The sequence below is a fragment of the Mastacembelus armatus genome, chromosome 11 (assembly GCF_900324485.2).
Source record: "Mastacembelus armatus chromosome 11, fMasArm1.2, whole genome shotgun sequence".
Classification (NCBI taxonomy): domain Eukaryota; kingdom Metazoa; phylum Chordata; class Actinopteri; order Synbranchiformes; family Mastacembelidae; genus Mastacembelus; species Mastacembelus armatus.
This window is the reverse complement of record NC_046643.1, coordinates 6,989,358-7,008,791: the sequence shown is the minus strand read 5'-3', so window position 1 is coordinate 7,008,791 and position 19,434 is coordinate 6,989,358. Positions and strand designations below refer to the sequence as shown.

Here is a 19,434-nt window from a genome sequence, read left to right as displayed (position 1 = left end):
ATGTCATCTCTTTTGAAATACTGCACAGTGTGGCTATAAGACATACATACATTTAAATGATCTGCATTACTACTGCATACAGAAAGTATTCAGACCTCCTTCACTTTTTTCATTTTTGTTATGTTGCAGCCTGATATTACAGTTGTCTAAATTAATTTGTCCCATTAATCTACACTCAGAGCCACATAATGACAAAGTGAAAGCAGAATTTTAGAAATGTCTGTAAATTTATTTAAAAGAAAAAACTATTCAGACCCTTTACTCATTACTTAGTTGAAGCACCTTTGGCAGCAATTACAGCCTGGAGTCTTTGTGGGTATGACACAGCAAACTCTGCTCACCTGGACTGGGGGATTTTCTGCTGATCTTCTTTGCAAATCCTCTGAAGCTCAGTCAGGTTGGATGAGGACTGTCAGTGGACAGACATTTTCAGGTCTCTGCAGAGATGTTTGACAGGGGTCAGGTCAGGTCAGGCTGGATCACTCTAGGACATTCACAGAGTTGTTCCTAAGCCACTCCTGTTTTGTCTTGGCTGTCTGCTTTGGGTCGAAGTCATGTTGGAAGGTGAACATTTGGACCAGTCTGAGGTCCTGAGAGCTGGGACACAGACGAATGTGTCGTATCTGCATCACTCATTTTGCAGACATTTTGGGTTGTCATAACAAGAACATGATGGCTGGATTCCATTAAGTGTCACACTAAACCATTAAAAAAAATCATTGAAGCAGCCATGAGTATAGTTTGGAGGTCATTATGCTTCTACACTAGTAGTGCCTTTCAGAAAACAATATTATAGTTTTTATACTAATTTAAACCTGCAATAAGATTTATGACCACATGGGACACAACATTGTGTTAGTGTAGTGCTTGTGGCACAAATATACCTTTTAATTTGATCTGGCAAACATGCAGTATTAGTGAAACATTTTCCTATTCAGACATCCAGCAGTTACAAAGCACTGATTAAGAGTTGTGTTTGTGTAGACCTGATGAATGTAAGTGTAATATTCACTTTCATTTAGCTCTGTTTTTACTCTCTCCCAACTCCCAAGAGAAAAACTGTGAGCCACAGACAATGAGCTGCAACTCACTGTAAAGCTAAACCCATGAGGAGCTGGAGATTCAGTAGGTTCGTCATTATGAGCGAAACCTTTTTACACTGTCACATTGTTTTCCATTTTTACTTTACATACTGTTGTTAAAATGTAGATTATAGGTGCTTTAGTTTTTTTCTTTTTCAGTAACAGATCATTATTGTCAGTGCACGATGACCTGCCAGAAGCAGATAATCTGTCTGAGTGTGGTGTGTGTAGATGGTGTTTCCCTGCCAGTTGGTTAGATTGACCCCAACGGTAACAGACAGCATTTACTAATAAAACCACAGAAATTAATTAAAGCTTGCAGGGCTACCTACACCTCATCATATTCAGCCTGTTTTGGGATTTTTTATAAAATATGAAGCGTTTTTAGCTTTTGCACTGCGGGTGCAGTCATGTCTTTGCTGCAGCGGGAGGACTAAGGGCAGATCATAGGCTCTGATTCTAGCACATGACTACACAACATCCTCTCTGTGACACACTATCCTCAGTTCACATTTTAAAACCCACATAACAACCTTGTCATCTGCTTATTTTATGTATGTGTTATCCTCCAAGGCTTTTATGTGCCCCTGCTCGTTTGTGTTTAGCTGTGAGTACACTTGCATGATTTATGCGTCATGTGTATGTGAAAGCCAGTGGGTTACACAAGTTCATGTGTTTTCCCTAGAGCTCATCTGCTCTGATCGGATTTTGTCCCAGCTGTGGAGCAGTGGCCCAGATGTTGCAGAGGGAGCGACTCCCTGCAGCGTTTGTGGGAAATTTCGAGACCATTGAGAAAAATAAACACAATGGGAGGATTTGTGCTGAATTCGGGCCCACTATGCTCAACCACATCTCCTCGATAAAGACAATCCCTATTTGTGTCTGTTTTTATCACAAGACAAAAAAAAAAAATCTCTTTTGGCAGGATGGTATATCATTCCACAGCTAATAAAAGCTTGGTACTAACATTAGATATGTCTTCATCTATGGCACTTCATACTTCAACTATACCTTTAGCTCACAGCTACCAATTACAGGATGTGTGAATCTAAATCAGAGGTTAAATTGTACTCAAGTAAACTTGGCAGTTGTGGGGTTAAAAGATGCAAAAATAAGGGATAAGACGTGAGGCAAATTAATAGTAAAAGGGTACTTCTTTCCCAGCATACAAAGGAAGTGAATGTGGTACACATGAATATAAAGGACTTGGAAAAAGGTGTTCCTATATTCACATGTAACTGAGAAAGTTGAACAACAGGTGAAAAACTGTGACGTTCAGTCGGTCCTCTGCATCTACAACACATGAGCCCCACCTAAGTAAGAAATCATGGATTGTACAGGCCAACCAAACTGTAAACTTTTCTGGACGTTTAAAGACATAAAAAAAAATTCTCCACGTACCCATTCATCAAAATTCTGTGAAAATTCAGAAAATATAATTGAACCTTTTGTTCAAGAAATGTATGCAGAAGAAAATGGAGGTGCACATCAGAGAGACACAGTTCAGACTAGATTCACACCATTTTATTTTAATAGATCTCTATCATATACATACAGTACAATAGGCTCGAGACAGATTTTATGGCACATCCATTTTTGTTGTACATTTTGCAGTCGCTGGTATTGCTGTGAGGCTACAGTGAAGTGACCATATCAATCTGTTACGTAGGTAGATACAGCAGGTGGCTTGACCTCAGTGGGTTAAGGATAAGGTTGCTACAGCAAAACACATGCACTGTCAGATTATATATTCCACTAGGAGCGGGTCACACATCCAGTTACACAGACCGATACTTGAAGGGGCGGTGCTGTTATGTTCTATAGAAACCCCTTTGTTGTTTTATCTTGGAATACGCTACAACAGTGGCTACCGTGATCCTGGAAAACTACAGGATGTACATGGTTTAGGTTCCACCCAGTAAATAACCTTTCTACCACTGATTTGGGGGAAATTTTTAAATCAAAGAGCTCCCATTGCATGTGCAATAATCTACTCAGTTTGGTTTCAGTGGAGATTTTTAATCCATTTAGCTTTTTTTTTAGCCATCAAAACACATTTTGAGCTCTGGGTTCAGCCAAAACCTTGAATATCCAGTAGGAGTGACGAATGATGGTGTATAAGGATCTACTATTCAGGATTCTACTGCAATGCAACTTTACCAATACTACAGGTACAGAGTACTCCTAAGAGGTTATTCACATATGTACAAACTCTGCCATGTGACTGCAGAGACTTGACGAGCGAGTGTGCGTTTTCTTCTCTGCAGAGCACATTCGAGATACAAAAATAAAACAGTGATAAACTACAAAATACTGTGCGCCACCATCATGCGTAAGTGCTGCTGTCCATTTTCACCCTGTTATTGTTTGAATGAAAACACAGACATAACTCTTTCAGTCAGAATAAAAAAACTGATAAAATGATTGTCTCAAAAAAATAATTTAAAAATATAATGATATTTAAAAAAAACTATCAAAGTGCAACAAGGAGACAATAGGTAACATGATACTAAACCTCATTAGCTTTGCCTTTGTTTGTCAGCTTATTAGAGTGATGTTGCTGTGACAATTGTGTACATACTATATATATATATATATATAAGTGTGTAAGAGCTGGGATGTGAGCACCTCCTCAATCTGTTGTATATGTAATATCTTTAATTTAAACACACCAGCTGGGTAAAACATCCCCTCAGTGTTTCCTTGTGTCTGCAGAAAGTGCTTTACATACTTGGCATGATACCCAGTCCCCTCCATGGAGACTTTTTGTTTTTCTGAATGTGCAAGGCTGGCATTTGGACTTTCTCTCAATCATCCAAACAAAAGGAAACAGCAATAAATGTATAACTAATATGAACTCATGAGCCAGTGCTTATGTAACTGAATCGAAACCAAGATGGTGGTGAAAATGTATGGATCTGAGCAAAGCAGCTCTGGGGGGGCGGGGCTGTCTGCACCCTAGATGACCTGGCAGCAGCTGTGTGGGGTGGGGGTGCAGAGCAGACCTTCCTTGGGGCTCCGGTGGATGTTGACGGACAGAGTCTTGTCGCTTAGTGGCATCTGCAACACGCGGTTCTTCATGTTTCTGTGGTTCTCCCTGGCCAGGTCCAGCTCTCCTAGCCTTAGCGTGCCCGTGCAGGGGCCTTCCAGAAGTGGGTCTGCTAGTACATCTCCCAATGGGGGCTGGTGGTAAAGGTTTCCCCTGGGTGAAGGGCCACCCAGAAGCGACACCTTATCCAGGCTACCAGTGGAGCCACCCATGCACATTCTCCACATGGGTCGGTCCTGGTTGTCCACCCCAATACCTCCCCCGCTGCCACCACCTCCTCCTCCTCCGCCCCCTCCTCCCCCTGTCAGGTTGTGGAACTGGGAGCTCAGACACAGGCTCATCAGCTTTAGGCTTTCCACCAGGCCGCTCGCAGCTTTGGCTGTGCCCTTGCCTTGGCCCGAAACTGATCCAGGACTGGCACAGTTAGAAGGACTGTCCTGTCCTGTTCCCCTTTTCCCTCTATACTCTTTCCTCCCTTCTCTCTCATCCCCTTGTCCTCCTACAGTTGTCATGTCAGGCTTGTGGTGACTTTCCGTCTCATCATCACTAGTCTCTGAGCTGGAGGTAAAAACAGCAACTGGTGCTGTTACAGTTTTAGGTGATGACATGAGTGCTGATGGTGAAGGTATTCTTGAGTTCAGATTGAGGCTGAGGCTGGGTTTGGGCGGACAGAGTCCATGCAATTCTCTCTCCCCTTCCCCTTCCCCTTCCCCTTCCCCTTCCTCTTCCTCTTCCTCGTCCTCCTCCTCTTCCTCTTCTTCTTTATCCTCCTCATGGATCTGGTTCAGGACTGGAGCGCTCATACGTGATGTCAGCCGATTACCGCAAGAAGCCACAGATGATGATGAGGAAGTGGTTTTGCTACGAAGCACCACCTGCGCAGGCAGGGTAGAGGGGGACAAACATCTGTCTTCCTCCCCCTCTTCCTCATCCTCTTCCACACTGAAAAGACTGGGACTACGGGGTTTGCAAGGGCCCACTGAAGCCATAGAGCCCAGCCTGAGGGGGTTGGAGGTGGGCTTTGCCAGGGGCCTGAGACCCCTCTCTTGGTTTTGTCGTGTATGCTGCTGGCTGTTGGAAGATGGTGCGTGGCTCTCCTGCCGCTGGCTGAGGTCCAGCAGAGCTGTTTTGGGCCTGGGACCTTTGTGGAGGCTCTCAGCACTACGGGCAGGGGACTGAGGCCCCCCAGGGTGGGAGATAGCTGGACCTCCCAAGCCATCACTGACATCCTGGTGAACATCCACTCTGGTGGGCCAGGACTGTCTGTGAGGGATCAAACCCATAGAAAACCAAAGATTTAGTGCGTTGAACAGAGAGAGAAATTCAGAAAAAAAAAAAGTATGTGTCCAGACCTACACATTGTTTGTTGTCTCTCATAATCACTAATGAACACACTGTATTGCCTAGAAATAATTACAGCACATACGCCACCTAATTCCATATATTCTAAGTTTTTAATATGGATAAAGTAGACAAGATCTACATTTCTCTAACATTGCATTGAGGTTAACGTTGCTCAAGTACAGCTCCAAACTTATTCCATTAATTTAATCTTTAAAAATGTAAGTATAAATAGCATTAATATGAGATATAATTATTGGTAATTGATGAGCTATAGAGTTGCTGGTACTGTAGGTAGACTTTGGTAACTTTGAAGAGAGCCCAAATGATGAACGTTTCTGAACAGTGCCATATTATTTTCTCAGTGTAAAAATACACGACATTTGAACAAGGACGTTAAATGAAGACACTTTAAATATTCTATTCTGTTTGAGCTGAAGACTCATCCCGCACATACACTTATTTTAAAATGTATTCCATTTGTATTGTAATGTATTCAAAGTAAAATCCAACAACTGGTTTATAAATTGTGTCGGTTTTTAAAGACAAGTAGTTTTCTCTTTATTTCAATATATTTTCAGTGGTGCAATATTAATAATATTGCTGATCTGCAACCTCTCTTCTATTCTCAGTTTGTCCTTCATACTCTACTGCCTGAAAAAGTCTGCATTCTGTCCCACTGCTGTCAAACTGGAGACTGACAGCATACAGCACTGCAGAGGCAGCAGTCTGCCTTTCTCAAGAAATATGTGTGTTTGTGTGTGTGTTTGTGTGTTTTTGTGTGTGTGTGTGTGTGTGTGTGTGTGTGTATACCTGAACTGGGCCTTGCTGGGGCTGGGTGATCGTGTTTGACTGTGTTGCTCCTTCTCTTGCCTCTCCCTCAGCATCCTCTCGGCCAGCAGAAAGTAGGTGGCTGTGATGTGATTGTACTGATTTGATTCCAGAGCCCTGAGAAGATGGAGAGAGAAATCCATTTGAATTCCAAGACGTGCACGTTCACGCACATATCAGCCCTCAGATCAGCACAAAACCCTGACCATGAGTCAAAAGGAGGTGACGGGGGTGCAGATTTAATTTGACATGACAGCAGCTCAGGATTGACTGCCAGCTGGCTGTTAATGGCAATTAGATTGTTGACGACACTCAATTAAGCTTTAGTTGGACTAGTGAACCATGGCGAATGTTTTGGAGATTACACAGGAAAGAAAAGCTGCATGTTAATTTATGCCTATGTGCAAAACACAAGGACACATACTCGGTTATGTTGTCCCGGTCCGCAATGCCCCCTAGCACCATGCGTTGGATGATGGAGCCATGCTCCTCCTCTGATAAGCTGCGATGGGACACTAGAGGAGTAGACAGCTTGGTTGCTGGAGAGGGGTCGACACCTTGAAGCCATTCGTGGGCCTCGATCTCCTCTAGGGTTGCTCGTTTCTTGGGATCCCTCTGCAGCATATGTCCTATAAGACTGGAGGCAGTGGAGAATAATATTATAGAGGAACATCTGGTCATTACTGTAGCTAGATACACAGTAATATTCCCATAATATTTTCGATAGCTATATCATGCTAATGACCTAGCATCTAAAAACACCAGTCGTCTATTATATCACTTAAATTCTAGTTTCTTATAAATTAGGTATCATTTTCAATATTGGTCGTCTTATCAATAAAATGATTACCCAATCTGATGCAAACATCCATCACAATTCAGACACAGAATCTTAACTATGACCTGCAGTACCATAAAACTATTACCATCATCTTATTGTGCTCGCTTTTAGTGACGACCTGGCCATCTGAATGCTTGTGTTTCTTGCTCCTTCCCCTCCCCATCTCTTAATTATTATCACTGATACATACATTGGCCACAATATACCTATGAAAAGAAAAGAAAACTCAAGCCACAACAGAATTATTGGAATGTAGGGCTGCATTAACAGGATGGGTGTTAACTGTTTTCCACACAGTTGATGAATGAACCATACTGTTTCCTTAGGGCCACAGGGGTGAGCAATTTATTTATGTGCAAACAAACAATGCACGAACCAGGATACAGTGGGTACGGAAAGTATTCAGACCCCTTTAAATTTTTCACTCTTTGTGTCATTGCAGCCATTTGCCAAAATCAAAAAAGTTCATTTTATTTCTCATTAATGTACACTCAGCACCCCATCTTGACAGAAAAAAACAGAAATGTAGAAATTTTTGCAAAATTATTAAAAAAGAAAAACTGAAATATCACATGGTCATAAGTATTCAGACCCTTTGCAGTGACACTCATATTTAACTCACATGCTGTCCATTTCTTCTGATCCTCCCTGAGATGGTTCTGCTCCTTCATTGGAGTCCAGCTGTGTTTAATTAAACTGATTGGACTTGATTAGGAAAGGCACACACCTGTCTATATAAGACCTTACAGCTCACAGTGCATGTCAGAGCAAATGAGAATCATGAGGTCGAAGGAACCGCCCAAGGAGCTCAGAGACAGAATTGTGGCAAGGCACAGATCTGGCCAAGGTAACAAAAGAATTTCTGCAGCACTCAAGGTTCCTAAGAGCACAGTGGCCTCCATAATCCTCAAATGGAAAAAGTTTGGGACGACCAGAACTCTTCCTAGACCTGGCCGTCCAGCCAAACTGAGCAATCGTGGGAGAAGAGCCTTGGTGAGAGAGGTAAAGAAGAACCCAAAGATCACTGTGGCTGAGCTCCAGAGATGCAGTAGGGAGATGGGAGAAAGTTCCACAAAGTCAACTATCACTGCAGCCCTCCACCAGTCGGGGCTTTATGGCAGAGTGGCCCGACAGAAGCTTCTCCTCAGTGCAAGACACATGAAAGCCTGCATAGAGTTTGCCAAAAAACACATGAAGGACTCCCAGACTATGAGAAATATGATTCTCTGGTCTGATGAGACCAAGATTGAACTTGTTGGCGTTAATTCTAAGCGGTATGTGTGGAGAAAACCAGGCACTGCTCATCACCTGCCCAATACAATCCCTACAGTGAAACATGGCGGTGGGAGCATCATGTTGTGGGGGTGTTTTTCAGCTGCAGGGACAGGACGACTGGTTGCAATTGAAGGAAAGATGAATGCGGCCAAGTACAGAGATATCCTGGAAGAAAACCTCTTCCACAGTGCTCAGGACCTCAGACTGGGCCGAAGGTTCACCTTTCAACAGGACAATGACCCTAAGCACACATCTAAAATAACAAAGGAGTGGCTTCGGAACAACTCTGTGACCGTTCTTGACTGGCTCAGCCAGAGCCCTGACCTAAACCCAATTGAGCATCTCTGGAGAGACCTGAAAATGGCTGTCCACCAACGTTCACCATCCAACCTGACAGAACTGGAGAGGATCTGCAAGGAAGAATGGCAGAGGATCCCCAAATCCAGGTGTGAAAAACTTGATGCATCATTCCCAAGAAGACTCACGGCTGTACTAGCTCAAAGGGTGCTTCTACTCAATACTGAGCACAGGGTCTGAATACTTATGACCATGTGATATTTCAGTTTTTCTTTTTTAATAAATTTGCAAAAATTTCTACATTTCTGGTTTTTTTCTGTCAAGATGGGGTGCTGAGTGTACATTAATGAGAAATAAAATGAACTTTTTTGATTTTGGCAAATGGCTGCAATGACACAAAGAGTGAAAAATTTAAAGGGGTCTGAATACTTTCCGTACCCACTGTATGTACTAGTATTTGTGTGCAAGAGAACATAACCTAATGAAGTCATATCCTTGCAATATGACTGCCATTCACAATGTATTCCACACCTATTTTGCTCCCTTTTCTGCTTTGAGGCATAGTTAAACCATCACAATGTTAAAAATAGAGGGCTGGTTTTGAAGGGTACATTAGATACACTTAACGCAGCACTGCATCTCTGCTGGAGCAGCTGACTGCGGCACCGAGTGAAGGCGGGACAGCGAGGAGCAGCAGAGGAGAGGCTGCTTTCTTTGCTCTCTTTCCTTCACACATCTAGAAACATGAAATATGCAGCACCTGGAGAGTAGTCCGTCCATCTGTGTAGGGGTGTGTGCATTACTCACCCTCTGCAAGCATGGGAGATGTTTGGAGGCACTGTGTATTTACAGTCCATGATCATAGTGAGCGTCTCGCTGTCATTAGCCTCCTGGAACGGCGGCTGACCACAGACCAGCATGAACAGGATCACCCCCAGACTCCAGATATCTGCAGAGACACAGAGGGAATGCTGTCTGTTCATCCCACAGAAAGAAATCCTTGTGTGCAGATAATAAGAAAGCAAAGTGTGAATTTTTTAAGGAAGACAGCCACAGAAATGATAAAAACAAGGATGACAGACCAACAAAGTAAAACACATATGTCCTTTTTGCTTAGTGACCTAGATAGAAAAAAAAAAAACAAGGGCTGTCGACCGGCAGTTGAAATGAAGCGTGAATCATATTTGAACAGAGCCATTTCCATAAATATGTGCTAGCTAAGGACACATCTGTCTAACCAGGGATGAGGCTCTGCACTGCTGCATGTCGCCAGTGCCATGCTCACACACACAAACACGGTCTTAGGAAATTGGGTTAACATGTACATCCCCCCACAGCTTCGTAGAAATGCTAATTTTATGGACCAGTTCTCTTGGTCCGATTAGGCTTTTTAAAAGAGCAACTTTTTGCTCCGGGCATTTCACTGCTGCTGTGGTCAGCAGGATGGTCCACTGACACACATTGTGCAGTCATATCCTGACTACGAGCAGAGACACTGTCGCATAAAGGAAGACAGACTCTTAGTCAGTTTGTTGGCCACTTTTTCGTAACCAGTTTGGAAAATTTGTGGCAAGTCTTTACAAGCAGAGAAATACGAAGTGATGCAGCAGGTAAGTTAAACAGCAGGCTGTCATAGAATTTAGTGAAATGTATATTAAGTATTCCCACAACAGAAGGTGGCAAACTGAGCCTAAGTGGGTTTATTGTCCACAGCACCCGAAGTGATATGTCTTCATATTACTTCGCTTTGCCAGAATACACCAGAGATATCAATCTGGTAAAGTAAACGCACCAGTTTACTGTGGGGTGTGAGTATTTATTGCTCTGAGGCTGTGCAGGAGCATCTCATACTGCTAATGAAGGCAGCAAACGCTGCTGCAGTCCCCACCACCATCTTACCCCTAGCCAACGTATCCTAGCAACTGTGACCCTGCTCCCTCATTACTTGCGTCAGCGGCCCACCGAACTTCCTTCCTCGATAACTTTATTTATAAACCAGATGGCTGACACATCACTGGATAACACTGTTCATGTCAGAGCGCATTGGCATCCCTTGCGCTAACGACGCCAGCTACTTAGCCGTGACAGCTGGGAATGTAAACATCTCAAACATCCCTTTTTGCTGCCACAGCCCTGCTGTGCATTTTAACAACCAATTGCTTCCCTGAGATAACAACCACTCCCATGTGTGTACTGACACTTTTAACCCCCGGGCCGAGTGGGCCAAGATCAGCATCCTGTCATTATGCAACTTTTTTTTTCTAAAAAATATTCCCACTTGTCATGTTGATTGTGTGCAGATATGTTCTGAATTATGCATGTGTCTGGGATATGTTCCTCGTAATTGCTATTAAGTAAGTTCATTTTTTTGAAGTACAGTTTGTCCTTCTTGAAGTGGAAGCACTATATTTAACTTCCCATTTACTGGAGACAAAAAGGATGAGCCCACACACTGCATAACATCAGAACATCAAACGGCAAATGTGTTTGCATAATCATTTCCTTCAAACTGTTTGCATTAAAATAACATTGTATGACTTTGTTTGATTATCCTCCCCTCAACATTTTATTGTTCACTTGTCTTTACAGTGTAATTTCTAGTCATCAGAGGATGAAGTCTCAACTGTGATTAAGAGACACAGCTCCAGTCAGATAAAAAACCCAAATATGTGACTGCACATTCACAACTCATTCTCACTCAAAGCAAAAGTGCAAAAGCAAAAGAAAAATGTCTGTCAAGAATGAATATTTGCCTGTTTTCATTGTCCTCTATCACACAATTAAATATCTTTAGGTTTTGAACACTTAGATTTTTTTAAATTTTTTTTTACGTTTCACAGACAATAAATCCAGAAATTAACAACTGATTAACTGATGCAAAACAATTCCGGATACCCAAGCATGTGAGAAAGTGATGAAGTCAAACTTGTCTGCTGGGAGAAGCACTTGACACCTTGAATTAATAATTTTTTTTTTTTTTTTTTTTGCAGTTTGGAGTGTTCAGTTCCTGCTAATTGGCTCCTTGTGTAGGACTGACTGCTGGTGCAACATTCTCCTCTCTATTTTGAAACCCTTTTCATCTCAAATACTTTTCAGCATTTCCTTATGAGGGAAACAAACTCTAAATGGGTGCGACTACAGAGAGGCAAACGAGGACAGCCTCTTTATCTCTGCAACAAACTGGGCAGGACGCCACCTGGCACATCTCCAGCAGACCTCAGCACCCTGCAGACTGTCAGCAGGTACCTTGGCAGCGAAGTAATCCCAGGCCAGGTTACCTCAAAGCCCTGAACGTCAGGCCTCCATTCAGCCTGTTCCACATCAGACTGCACTGCCGATACAATCGCATAACATTACATCCCGGCTGGGTGGATAATCCCCACAATCAAAACATCATCATTTCAGCTGAATGAACAATGGTGTACAGGCAGTATGAATACTCTGGTGGACAAAGCACACACACACACACACACACACACACACACACACACACACACACACACACACACACACACACACACACACACACACACACACACACACACACACACACACACACACACACACACACAGAAAATGTCCATAAACATTTGATTTGCCATCTAGGTCAAGTGCTCAGACAGGCTTTTACATGACAGCTGACTTCACACATCCATCCACTCGCTAGTTCATACAAAAGCACACATGTGGTCAAATAAAAGGGGGAGATTATTACTGCACTTTCAGTGTTTGGGAGCAGCTCATCTGTTTGGCACAAAAGAGAGTGAGAAGTGGTGAAGGCAGACAGAAGAAAATAAGCACTGTAAATCCACTCAGTCAGAAAAATAGAAAATGCTTCTCTCTTGCTCCTGCATTTTTTTCCTCCCTTGTGCTGACGCAGGGGCCTCTGGGTAGACAGAAGGACTGCTGATGCTTTTCTCGCTCTGTCAGTTTTCCTCTTTTCTCTCTCTTCTAGCTCCTTCCTCTCTTCTTTCCAGCACAATGTGCACAGTTCTGTTTCATTTCTCTTCCAGAACATTTTAATGCAATGTCTAAGGTCTGGCTCAGCAAGGATTGGGACCATTATCATTAGGAAAGATAGAGGGGTGGTGTTGACGGTGACAGCGAGGATGCAACCACAGAAGAAGAGATTATAGTGAAAGCTGAGGAAACCAATTTCAGTCTGATCTGATATCAGATTTTATTACACACAGAAAGTCACAGCTTCTCTCTTTCTATCAACTGGGTGGTAAAACTGCAGTGTGCCAAGCTGTCTGTTGGGTCCATAGGTCACACACTATAGTCAAAGTATATGCAGAGCTATCAGTAGGTCATATCAGCACAGACTGTGTGAGGAAGCATCTGTTAACTAGGTTAATATACACTAGAGAACAGCATACACCATGTTCTGCTGCTGGGAACACAAACTGAACTACAGATTGAGACGGTGTCCCATTACAATAACTGTATAATCTGTAATAGGTGCTGCACAGATCTCTCCCCACTGTGGAACCCACAACTCGATCAATCAGTTCATCAGACTTACCCACAGCAGGAGCATCATATTCGTCCCCCAGCAGTATTTCAGGGGCAGAGTAGGCCAGTGAGCCGCAGGAGGTGTTGAGCTTTTTCCCAGGCTGAAAGCGATTGCTAAAGCCAAAGTCAGTGAGCTTGACGACACCCTGCTTCTCAAAGAACACCACATTTTCCGGCTTTAGATCCCTGTGCACCACGTGCAGCCGGTGGCAGTAGGAGATGGCGTGGACAATTTGGGCAAAGTAACACTTGGCCACCTTGAGACAGAGAGAGACAGGAAGGATGGTGACCAATAACGCACAGCAGCAATTATGTCGGCGTAAATGTACTGGATTTGCTTCATGTGTTGTTTCTGGCTGCAGCAGGGAGCTGCTGTCAGAGCGAATATTGGACCTACAGTTGCAAGGTTACCAGAAACACAGCTCCAAATGAATGCTAATGTTGCTTTGTAACTCTCAAGCTGAAAAGAGATAATACGTTCGTGCATTCACAGCTTGTTTCTACCAAAACAATGTGGTCATAAAAAAAACTTTAACCTATTTATCAGCCTCCTCACTGTGTATCAGTAAGTAACATAAACGGTCAATAAAAGGTCACTGTTACCATTGCAGAGAGTGAGGACACCACATCCCTTTCACCCTCACTAACTTGCAATTTTACAGCCTTCAGTGTCACATTTCCTCCTGATGTCTGGAATTCATTAACTTAAAAGAATCAGTGCAATGCACTGGTGAGTTTCTCACTACCTTTGAACTGTCCTTCAAAGCATGTCCAAAAAACAGTCAGCGACTAGTACTAACCAAAAGAACTACATCTAAATTCTGTTTCCTACAGATGTTATCTTCAGTGAGTTTCATCCATTCCCAGGAGAATTCATATTAATGTGACACTTCATTGATCTCCTCTTTCGTGCCAAGGTCAGGTGCAGCTATGAAAGAGCACTGCTGGAGATTGTAAAGGCTTTATATGTCAATGATGTCTACAGGCAATATGAATCATAATCGGTCAGTGTAACCAAACAGTCCTGCTCACCTCTTCACTGAGACCTCCGTCGTGCTTCATGATGCAGTCGTACATGTCTCCTCCATCTCCCAGCTCCAGGATGAGGTAGAGCTTGGTTGCCGTGTCGATGACCTCATAGAGGCGCACGACATTGGGGTGTTGCACCATCTTCATACATCGCACCTCCTGGAAAAGGTGACCCCGTGCAACTGGATCCAGCTTAGTCTTATCTATGACCTTTACTGCAACCTAGAAGAGTGATGAAATGAGAAGAACAGAAGTGATGCTGGACGTATCTCCCAGGCTAACACTACCAGCAGTGACACTGCTGCTGAGGTTGTTGATAGTTTTAGATTGAAGCTGCTAAACACTGAGTGCTAGTTTCATTAGTTAATATATTTTTAGAATTATAAACAAAACATAAGTAATTTGTACTTAGTCTTGTCAGGTTGGAAACAATATGAAGATCATCTAAAAACAAGATTAGGACCACCATGTGATGCTAAAACATTTCACAAAGCCAACATCAACTCAGTTTGCTTGGAAATCAATCTAGTCAAAGCTCAGAAACACTACTCAGATCTCTCGAACGTCAGTCTCTAGGGTGAGGCTGGAATGTCAAAAGCATGTTGAGATTGGCTAGTTAACTATGAGGAAATTCCTTCAGTGGCATCAGACCAGTGCACTTGCATGTACAGACATGGAAATGCATACCTTTTCTCCAGTGAATACATGTCGGGCCAGTTTGACCACAGCAAAGTGCCCACGGCCCAGTGTCTTGTCCAGGTCGTACAGCCCAGCGATCTTCCCATCATGATGACGTTTGAGCCCCGCCATGGCTGCCGGTGGACGGAGTGGGAGGAGCTGCCTTCTGTCGCCTCGTCGTCTTCAGTCAGTCCTCCATCTCCTCCCAAGAACACTGAGGTTAGGTGAAGTTTGTCGTGTGGTTTGGGTGATTCTAGGCCAACTGTGTGCGCTGATTGGTAACGTCTGCTGCCTGCGCTCTGCTTAATTCAGTCCCATGTTCTGTAGGCAGAAAATGTTACAAAGGGAATCAGAATTCAATTGGTCATAATGACAAGGTAACACTTCAGTGAATCTGTACAATAAACTGTGTCACTGCTTGGAAGGAAATCCTGCATAACTCTGAGTCATGAACCTGTCTGATCAACTGTTTTCCTCACAACTGCATTCTCCCACCATTACAGTTCATTTTTGGCACTATAGTTGCAGTGAAGCCAAACGGTGCAATCACAGAGGGACTTCTGACTGCAGACAGCAAGCAGAGATGCCATTAGTGTGCGTTTTAGCGTGCAATTTAACAACTAAGCTAAAAATTAAGCGAGAGTAATTGCCTACAGCCACACTAACAGCTCTGTGAGGAGCAACATCTTAGTTCAGTGGGTTTGTAATTAGCACTAAACACAACATCCAGGTGAGGCTGGCGGCCATTACATATCCAGGTATCTGGTCATAAACCAAAGTATTGGAGATATTTAAATGTTGAGCTGATGAAGGTACTGGAGGATGAATCAGTGGATCATCAGAGTGCATAAAAATTATTCAGAGCACCATCCCAGTCCAAACAACATTTCAGCACTGACTGATCCCCTGTTGATATGACTAAAAACCTACATTTGTATGTGTGTGTGTATAAAAGGTAACACTAAAATGAGCAAAAACTGTGAAATCAAAGATTTGTAGTTTCTTCAAAAATCTTCATTAAATTCTAAAACTAAAAAGCCAAAAGTAAAACTAGTCGTCCCAGAAGTGTACAACCCAATGCAAATATAGTTATAATGATTTAGTATTTTATTTCTTATTTCATTTCATAAACTGACACCAACCTAAACTCTAGTCAGGTTTAAGGTTGCATTAGGTTTCAGCAAACGTTTGTGCATTTTTCTTGTTTAGATTACTTAAATGATCATTCACATTAGGTCTATACAATGTTTCTGTGCTAGATGTGAATTATGATTTATAATTCGTGTTTTGCAGTATATAACATTTTGGCCCCTGTGGGGGACAATTCCTCTTCAATGTTGCCATGCTCACGTCTAACCTGTCGCTCTGTTCGCTAGGAGCAATTGTCGTCATTCACTCTGTTGCTTCACACCCCTGATTATGAAACAGTGCCTCCAGGGGAGGCATGGCATTCCTCCTCCAGGAATCAACCCAGGTGCCAAAGAGCACAGAGATGGTAAAAACACACACACACACACACACACACACACACACACACACAATGTAGAGGCACAGAACATTCCTGGGAGGTGATTCTCACCTAGGTGTGTCCTACTCACCTTAATTTACAGAGAAAACAGGAAACCAAATAACTGTTGCCAGGAAACATGCCTACCAGCATAACTACATTCATATAGTAACAAGGAAAAAATAAAACATCTCTAACCCATGAGCCGCCTGTGGTTGCACAAATGAAACTATAAAAGCTTAAAAAGCTCTTCGGGGTTTTTATGTGATCCTCAGTTGGAGGACTGTACCTGTGAGAAAAGAGTGAGTCATTTTTCTTATAATAGGAGGCTGACATCTCTATCTGTCTCTGCTCTGTCTCGCTCTCTCACACACACAGACTCCGACAAGTCATCTCAGCGGTGCTGAACTCTTTGCCTCCCTGACACTGACAACATGTAGGTGTCAATGGTTCAAAAACTGAAGCCATGACAGCAGATACATACACACACACACGTTGGTTACATATGTGCACTCATATTCACACAGACCCACAACTCTGGCACTTGTTAGGTGAGATTAACGTGGGCTGTGGTGTGGTGATGAGCTGCTGCATTGGCCTCTGTAAAACCAGGGTATTAACATTAACTCACCACTGAGCTGCTAGTCTATTTATTGAGAGAGAGAGTGCATGGTTGTGTGTGTGTGTGTGTGTGTGTGTGTAAACACTAATCAGTTTAAGGCTGAAAAAACAGCGACTTAAAATACACTTGGTGTTTCAGTGACAAAGCCAGCCAACGTCTTTCTGACATGTGTACTAGTGTCACATCCAGTCATACATGCTTTGAGGTTGGTTGTGTAATTGTTCAAGGTGCCAGCGGTGTATTGATTTACAAGGTAGTTGTGCACACAAAAGCTCCCAAACTCACATGTACAGTCGAGGACCTGTTGTAATAGCTGCAGCACTCACTGCACTCTGCACTCTAACCTGTGAGACTGAAGAGATTACCTGGGGGTTATCAAGGCTCTCGTAAACTGGTACATTTGATTAAGATATCAAAGCTATATGATATTTCTGGGAGAAAGATATGGTCAGCAGCCAGGAGTACTGTGAGACAACCTAAAGAAAGTAAGCAGCAGTTTAACCAAAGGTGCTAAACTTCTATGTGCTGTTTTGATTGTGTATTTCTTTTTTTTTTTGAAAGAGCCTAAAACTATACCAGAGTCAGCAAAGATTAGAAGGAAGTCTGGAAAATGTAACATTATTTTCAGTAACAGTAGTATGTTTTTTTTTCTCCTTCCTCAATAATGTCGTAACCACTTGCAACCACAACTCACTGATCCCATTACTCATGTTAGGAACCAATGCTGAAGACAAATATGATGTAAAATACTACATCAGAGGCATATTCCAGTGGCACCAGGGGACATTGTGGCTGAGCCATAGATATGATAAACACAAAATATAAATAATCTGCAAGTATTAATATATACAGTGACTTTTCTGGAATATCTCCTTATTTCTACTCTACATATGTTCAACCTCTACCTTCAAAAAAAAAAAACCATGACAAGCACACATTTCTTTGGTAATGTCACATACACTGCATTGTCCAGCCTGTATGGGGTTACTGTAGGACTGTAATAAAGATGCCACCAAGAGGTCACTGGAAACTCACTTTAAGTCCACAGCTGGATCTTTCACTACACTGTCAACCAACTGGAGCAGCACAGGATTGTTGTGCCCGAAATAACCATCCTACACTGTATTATGTTTTCACTGCATATGGGACCCTGCCCTCTGCACCCCTTTACTGTCAACACGCCTGCTGGCTGTATCCACAATAACATGACAGTGCGGAGCAGCCTGCGCCAACAAGCACACGCATAAAAGCGCACATGAAAGCTGGGAAGACGCGGGCAGCATGCTAAAATGCGCCCGTGGGATGCGCATTCAAGAAAAAGTCCCCCCCCTCCACCGACATCCAGTAGAGCCCCGATAACTTGACACATATTTACTACACGGGCCCTCTCCATCAGCCTGCGTCCATACAGCAGCTCTACTCACCACAGAGGAGCCTGGAGCTGCCGTCCTGTCTCTTCCCTGGAAAGCTGCGGGAGCGTGCGGGGATCCGGACCCTGAGCTGCGGGGTTTGACGAAGCTGAAAGCCGCCGCCGTTCAGAGAAACTCTCGGAGCCGTGTGACAACACACCGGCCTCAGATTAGTCTGAAGAGTCCGTGTGTAAATCTGTCACAGTGTCAACTCTACCTACCCCTCTCTGCGCGCTCAGCTGCGTCAAGCTAAGACAGGTCACCGGAAATATAGGGATGTCACTTTCAAAATAAATGTGTTTTAACTTAACTTTTAAATACTATTTGGCATACACTAAAAAAATAAAAGTACGTATGTATGTAAGACAGGCACAAATCCGAGTTGGTTTTTTTTCGCTGTCTTTATGCTATAAGAGTTAGGAGAAAGTAACAGGCTAATTGTAATAACAATAATTAGAATTCAGAAATAATACCTGTGAATAACAGACCGCTTAAATATTTTAAGAGTAGTCTATTGATTAAATGTAGGTAATAGCCTAAAGATAAGTTTTTTTTAAAGATCTTTGAAAATATCTAGATCTGCTTCACGCTGTCGTCTCTGGCTATAGAACGGGCGCTATTGTCGCGTTTTATTTTGAAGGAAAATTCTCCGGGTTCCGGTGCGGTTACCGCTGAACGGCAGCTCTTTCATCACTGCGCATCGGTACCATTCATCTCTGACGTCACAGCTACGCTCGGAGAAAAGCGTGTTTATCAGGCCCCATGATAAAAACACAACATACACTTCATGTAACTTCTCCTCAGCTGCCCTGTGCTCATGACTGAAGGCGTTTTAAAGAAGTGCGAGGGTGGGAGATACACATTTAGGCGGAAAACAACCGATGGGGCCATTATCAGTGATACTTAGATAGAAAATGCAGGAGAGCTGGGTGACTTGGCCTGCAGGCCTCCTTCACCA

The 19,434-nt window shown here is 43.1% G+C and overlaps 1 protein-coding gene across 1 annotated transcript; it reads right to left on the bottom strand.

Moving 5' to 3' along the window:
* Positions 1-2,590: 2,590 nt before the first annotated feature.
* Positions 2,591-18,720, bottom strand: LOC113126820 (SNF-related serine/threonine-protein kinase-like). Its single transcript, XM_026300978.2, has 8 exons — positions 18,492-18,720; positions 14,948-15,259; positions 14,264-14,482; positions 13,242-13,488; positions 9,524-9,665; positions 6,728-6,940; positions 6,286-6,420; positions 2,591-5,394 (listed from the first exon to the last, which is right to left on the bottom strand). The coding sequence occupies exons 2-8, from the start codon at positions 15,068-15,070 to the stop codon at positions 4,041-4,043; spliced, it is 2,433 nt and encodes an 810-aa protein (XP_026156763.1). The 5' UTR covers positions 15,071-15,259; positions 18,492-18,720; the 3' UTR covers positions 2,591-4,040.
* Between the last annotated feature and the right edge of the window lie 714 nt (positions 18,721-19,434).

Coding starts and splice junctions, on each gene's coding strand:
- LOC113126820 (XM_026300978.2), bottom strand. CDS start 15,070: ATGGCGGGGCTCAAACGTCATCATGATGGGAAGATCGCTGGGCTGTAC. Junction 13,489..14,263: donor ACGGAGGTCTCAGTGAAGAG/GTGAGCAGGACT, acceptor CTCTGTCTCAAG/GTGGCCAAGTGTTACTTTGC. Junction 5,395..6,285: donor CCCAGCAAGGCCCAGTTCAG/GTATACACACAC, acceptor GATCCCTCACAG/ACAGTCCTGGCCCACCAGAG.